The 6607-nt window shown below is 44.5% G+C and overlaps 1 protein-coding gene across 1 annotated transcript; it reads right to left on the reverse strand.

Moving 5' to 3' along the window:
• Positions 1-1162: 1162 nt before the first annotated feature.
• On the reverse strand, positions 1163-6386 carry gpr68 (G protein-coupled receptor 68). The gene is made up of 6 exons (XM_085766934.1): positions 6128-6386; positions 4553-4702; positions 4261-4394; positions 3942-4164; positions 2341-2521; positions 1163-1760 (listed from the first exon to the last, which is right to left on the reverse strand). Exons 1-6 carry the CDS (start codon positions 6212-6214, stop codon positions 1324-1326), a joined length of 1212 nt encoding a protein of 403 aa, XP_085623060.1. The 5' UTR covers positions 6215-6386; the 3' UTR covers positions 1163-1323.
• Positions 6387-6607: the final 221 nt, after the last annotated feature.

Genomic DNA, 6607 nt, shown 5'->3' on the forward strand with positions numbered 1-6607 from the left:
ACGTCTCTCCACAGACGAGTAGATGGTGTATGGTTTAAGTCCAGTGGTGTGTCCCAAATCGCGCACTTCTGCACTTACACTTGATATTTTGAGTACAGAAGTGCGTTCACACTGAGCAGTGTGCGAAAATGTAGTGCGCTATGTGCACTACATTGGTGCCCTCAAACGGCCAGAAAATTGAGTGTGGATCGATGGACACTTTCCACACTTAACGGCCGCCATCTTAGTGACGTAGCGGAAGCACGTCACTACTTTTCAAACGGCAGCGGTTGCTTTCAGCAGCGACGGAGCTGATACACCGGCGTAAATGTAAATGGTAAATGGTCTGTATTTATATAGCGCTTTTCCATCTGAACGATACCCAAAGCGCTTTACAGTACATCACATTCACACTGATGGCGGAAGCTGCCATGCAAGGCGCGAACCACGACCGATCAGGAGCAAGGTGGGTAAGGTGTCTTGCCCAAGGACACTACGGCAGCAACCTTGTACAGAGCGGGATTCGAACCGCCAACCCTCTGATCATTGGACGACCCGCTCTACCACCTGAGCCACTGCCGCCCCGTCTTGTCTTTAAAAAACACTCATAACAGCACAACAACAACACTAACACGATAAAACACAACTTAGTAGCTCGTTTTGATCGGCAAAAAGCGCTGTCAGGTGTTGGCGATAGGGTTACAACGGCCGGTTGCAATCAGAATTTAAAAAATAGAAGAAAAAGCTGTCGAGTCATTTCCGGTCAGTGCGCAGCAGCAGTGTTTGATTTGAGATGGTACTACCCTGCCTTACAGTGTACTGTAAAGCAGTGCACTAAGAGAAGTGTGCGATTTGAGACACACCACAGGTTTTAGCTGAACCCCTGACCATATATAGTCAACTGTCATTTCATCCATTCAAAATCAGACCTACAGAGGGTGAAAGGGTCTGAATGCTGTCTGTTGCATGTCAACATGGCTGTCATCTGGAAGAACAATGGTACAACATATCAACCTTTTCAAAAAAGAAATGTGACTAATAATAACAAACAGACTTTACTTTAGAGATCAATAATAACAACAAGCAACTGTATAAATAAATGTCTTTCCAACATTTATTTTTTTATCAATTCAACACTGTATGAACGTTCCAACCGCTGCTTCTCCAGTGGTACAGTAGATGCCTGCTGACATCAAGATGACCCCAGGTGGTGCATGTTCAAACGTATTTGAAGATCCTGGTCATGTGACCTGTAGTCATGTGATTCTCAGACCAGGATATATTAAAGGAGTCGATCTTTTCCATTGAATCCCACTGCTTCTGATATCTGGTATCTGTGTCCTTTCAGTTGATGCTTTTGTCCGTCTCCTCAGTCCGCTCTATATTTTGGCTCTGCTCCTCCATGGCTAAGACACAACTGGACTTTCCGTCAGTGTTGATTAAGGGCATTATAGTTTTTTCATCAGTGTGTGTTATTAGATGTGTGTTTTTGCAGGAAGGGTCTGTTCTTATGTTGCTGAGCGTGCTGGTGTGTGTGAGCAGCGTTACGGTCGGGTGACCGTTGTACTCGTCAACGGCCACCTCGTGGGAATCTGTGCCCGGGTTGGCCGGACTCACGTTGCCCCGGCGACAGCAGCAACAGAGTATCCTGGCGAAGGGACGAAAAATGAGTCTGTTGAGACTGTGGCGGGCGCTTTCACTGACGAAGCAGTAGAGAGCCGGGTCCGCCACGCAGTTTAAGGAGGTCAGCAGCAGCGACAGGTGGTAGTAGTTAAACACTCCTAGGAAACAAGAACACAGGTCATGTGATTAAAGGAATAGTTCACTCAAAATTTCAAATTTCACTCATTATCTCCTCCCCCTCATGTGGACTAAGGGCTGGGAGAAGTTTCAGAGTCCTCCGTGGCTTCTCTGAGTTACAGGGGGTCTCGGCGCAGCAGTGCATGTCCATATAACGGTTGATATTAAATCTTGCGAGATTTGGACGGAGGAGCTTCCGTTACAAACAAGCTTGAAATATAGACCTTTTTTTTTTTTTCGGAACAAATTTGCAATTTCGGGGCTTCAATACAAGACGGACATTACATACGAGCAGCATGGAGGTATTTGGATGTTTTCTGGTGTGTCTTTTTGTTACGAAGACAGTTGGTATCCATTTGCAACCGTTATATGGACATGCACTGCTACGCCGAGACCCCCTGTAACTCAGAGAAGCCACGGAGGACTCTGAAACTTCTCCCAGCCCTTAGTCCACATGAGGGTGAGGAGATAATGAGTGCAATTTGAATTTTGGGTGAACTATTCTTTTAAGATACATGTTCATCGTCACGTACTGGAATACTTGCTGATATGAAACAGTACCTGCAATAAAGTTGCAGTCTCGCTCCAGCAGGGTGCGTACTAACAAGAAGACGTGGTATGGCGAGAAACAGACGAGGAAGATGAGAATGGTGCTGCTGACTAATTGTCTTATCCTTATCTTCTGAACTGGCTGTGTCCCAGCACTCCGACCCACGGCGCGAAGGACACACAGGTAGCTGATCTGGACAGAAAAATATCCATCACCATCATGGTTAAGAATACTAATACTACATAGTGCCTCCCCTGTGTCTCTATGTCTCTGTCTCACTTGACAACTGCTGTACAAACTGAGGATTGTACATATTCGTATTCTTAGCACACACTGAGCAAATTGAAACATTTCCATGTTGCAGTGCGTTGGCCACCTTAGACATCAAAGTTTACAATTACAATGTGCCTCCTGTCTCACTAAAATATTAAAAGTAAAAGTGTTTTCAGCAACTCTGGCACCTCTAGTCAGGTTAAAGTGGGTTGGAGCCATGTTTGCCATCCTGTGATATCACACATCTCTACAGGCTGAGTTGCCATGCCCTATTAATGGAAAGAGAAGGTGATAATTTCACCTCGTCAGGCCCAGTCAAACCCTGACGAGGTGAAAATATTTGAATGACACATTATCTTTCTCATTATCTTACACGTTGTTAGACTTTGTAGAAGCAGGTAACACTGTGGCTGAACACCATGTCACCCTTAAAGGGATAGTTCAACATTTTGGCAAATTGGCCCATTGCCATAATCGCTATAGTCATAGCAGTAGGTTCATTACCTTTATTTGTTGGTGCAAGCAATTTTTAGAACGGCGGAGCAGAGCCATGAGCTGATCAGAGCTACGCTACGGAGGCTAATGGGATTTCTTGATTTTCCTCAACAAACTCATCAAATACTACACAATCCAACAACTCCACAACGCTCTGGTGGACAAGTTGTAACCTGCACATTCACCACGCTATGAGATAATAACAGAACGTTACCAGACAGAGTTGTTTTAGAGGTAAATGCATGCAAAAGCGCTGATGCATGTTGCCTTTAGGGACAGTTTTTCAGCAAGCAGACTCTGTATTTACCTTTAAAACAACTCAGTCTCATAACGTTCTGTTATTATCTCATAGCGTGGTGAATGTGCAGCTCACAACTTGTCCACCAGAGCGTTTTGGAGTTGTTGGATTGTGTATTTGATGAGTTTGATGAGGGAAACTCCATCCCATGAGCCTCCGTAGCGTAGTTCTGAGCAGCTAAGGTAGGTAACAAACCTACTGCTATGACTATGGGGATTATGGAAATGGTCCAATTCGCCAAATGCTGAACTATCCCTTTAACTCTAGGCTCCACTGTCTGACCACTGCAGGAACATCAGAGAAAACACTTGTGTGGGTGGACTGCAGTGTGAAGAGCCAGATGCTGATGACAAATACAGAATGAATGGAATTGTATTGAGTTTGATTGAGCTAATTCCTACAACGTTGCTAATTTCACAGATTCACACATTTCCCAAATAGAAAGGTCACTGTGGGAGTGCAGGGGGTGGGGGGGCAAAATGTCAAAAGTTAACCAAATGTGATCACAAAACAACAAAATGTGATAAAAAATACACGTTGTCCTACCGACAGAATGGCTAGTGGGAACATGAAGCCAATCGTGAAGCGGTAGTAGTTGATTGGACGCTCCCACTGCTGCATGGGGTAGTGCTCGAAGCACACTGATTGGTTCTTGCGATTTTTGCTCAGTTCTTTGTGGCGGAAGAAAACCACGCCTACCGCGATCTCCTTCAGCCAGATGATGGCGCTAACCAGCCACGCTGCGCTCATAGAGCGGAGAGAGCTGAACCTGCACACATGGAGATCAACAACGGAAGTATTTGGTGTTAGATTAATGGCGTGTGTGACGTGCACACTTGTGTTTTGTGTGTTGTAGTTTCATTACCGTAAAGGATGGACCACAGCAAGGTAGCGGTCCAGACTGATGCAGCACAGGAAACCGATGCTGATGTAGATGTTCTCGTAGAGCAGGAAGCCACACAGCTTACACAACCATTCCCTGTGACGCCAATCATCATCCTGAAACAACAACACAAAGCAATTTATTAGGAACACCTGCATCTCTTTGCCTTCAAAAACACCTCTTTAAACCATGAAAGGTTCATTTAACATGATTCTAAAAAGCTTTCCAGTGGTTGTGGTACATTTGGAAAACCAAACATATGCTTTGTGTTTACCTGGAAGATATACTGGAGCCACATCGGCAACGAGGCCAGATATAAGAGATCAGACACAGTGAGGTTGATTAAATAAACTCCCAGCTCATTCTTCTGCTTCAGCTGTGCAGCAGCGTGGTACAGAGAGTACAAGTTGGAGGGAACGCCAACCTACAATCAAGAAGATCATTTATTGTCATTTATGTCATATTCTGTTCCAGGCACTTTTCTTCCATATCACTCGTCACCAAGGACACAGAGGTTTGTACACAGACTGTAGGACACGTCCCTATCAATACAGTATGTTGGGAGGAGCAATATTTCAGTGAACGTGTTCTCACTGAGTGTGGACTTCCAGTGTGGCCTCCCAGAGGCTGCATTAACAAGAGATACTGTATGAGCATTTGATTGAGAAGGTGGGAAGTACCTGGAGGTTCAGCTCCAGTGAAGGAGTGAGAGCAGATCAGCATGTGATCACTCGTCACTGTCAGTCTGTTGGTTAATAACAATGTAGGCAACTAACCAGTCAGCAGCCACTGTCATTCAAAATCACCTCACATTTTTATATTTTTCTGACATTTCAGCATTATGCTGGTTAGTTTACTGAATATTAACATGTTCTGTCGCTACCTTTCAATAAGTCTTTCATCTGTTTCTGTGAATATTCTTAGATGTAATAGTAATAGTTGAGTTTTAAAACGCTCTCTTTGTTTTCTACAGGTAGTTTTATCCCTACAGTATCAATGTTTTTTAAGTTACTGGGGGGAGGGATGGGACGGTGGAGAAAGAGACATGAAAGTCAGCGGAGAGGGAGAGCAACTGCAAGGAGCAAAGAGCCACATGTTGGAATCGAACCCACAAACGCTGCACCCAAGACAAAGCCTCCTGTCCTGATCAGACCAAAGCTATGGCTTCTTACAGCTGGACCCCACACTGAAACTGTGTGCAGAGTGTGAGATGAAGAACTGTGACATTTGTCCAACAAAAAGTGCATCATTAGACCCACAGCTAAAGGTAGACTAAAGGCTAGAGCTAGAGTAAAGGTAGCAGTGCTAAAAAGCTGACTACTGTAGGTACTGTAAGTTACACAAAGGCTGATTTGGGATCAAAGGTCATTCAGTACTTTATACTTCACTCCTACATTTCACAGACAAATCTTGCTCTGTCTATTCTACTGCACCCATTTGACAGCTTTAGTTAAACAAGCACGATCACTGCTGCCTTCACTTTCACCCTCTGACTGTCATGTTCACTCCACAACAACACAGACATGTTCGGCACTCTGTTGATAACTTTAGTTAATGTTTGATATTTCAAACTAAAATACCAACAAACAGCACTGCTGTAATATTATGCTTTCAGGGAGGAGGAGAAGGGGGAGGAGGAGGAGGAGGAGGAGGAGGAGGAGGAGGAGGAGGAGGATGAGGGGGAGGGGAAGGAGGAGGAGGGGAAGGAGGAAGGCTTTCTAAAGTTGAGATATGACTGTTTCCTGTGTCACAGTGACCTTAAACAACCCCTTTCCCTTTTTACAAGAATGTTCCCATTTGCTCTGCACATTTATAATGTATTCACAGAGCTCAACTGTTTGTTACTCACCAGTAACACCAGGATGTAGACACAGGAGAAGACGTACTGGTGGACCTCATGGCTGATGGTGCAGTTAATCATGTCCTCCTCAGACATGGTGGACACATCACATCACATTTCACTCATCCTCACTCTACTTCACCTTAAACATGGACACTCTCTCATTAATGTTTTCAGACATGGTAACAGACACACACACACATCTTCATACTCATTGGAGCAGCGGTGGCTTCAGCTTGTAGTCTTCAGTCCAGCTTCATCTGGTCACTGTGGAACACAGAGGAACAGAGGAGAGATTCTCAACATCTAGATATCAGACTTGGACCTGTCATTGATGATGCTTGATTCCTATCAGAGCTTAACAAGACAACTGTGTTAGAAATAAGTAAGCTTCAGTAAGCTCCACTCATAAATATGAAGTTGTACAAAATGTTCTGATGGTCCTTTGACTTGATGTGATGAACAGGCCAGCAGACTGATAATGACACC

This window comes from Trachurus japonicus, chromosome 22 (genome assembly GCF_045865225.1).
Source record: "Trachurus japonicus isolate A0001 chromosome 22, Traja_1.0".
Lineage (NCBI taxonomy): Eukaryota > Metazoa > Chordata > Actinopteri > Carangiformes > Carangidae > Trachurus > Trachurus japonicus.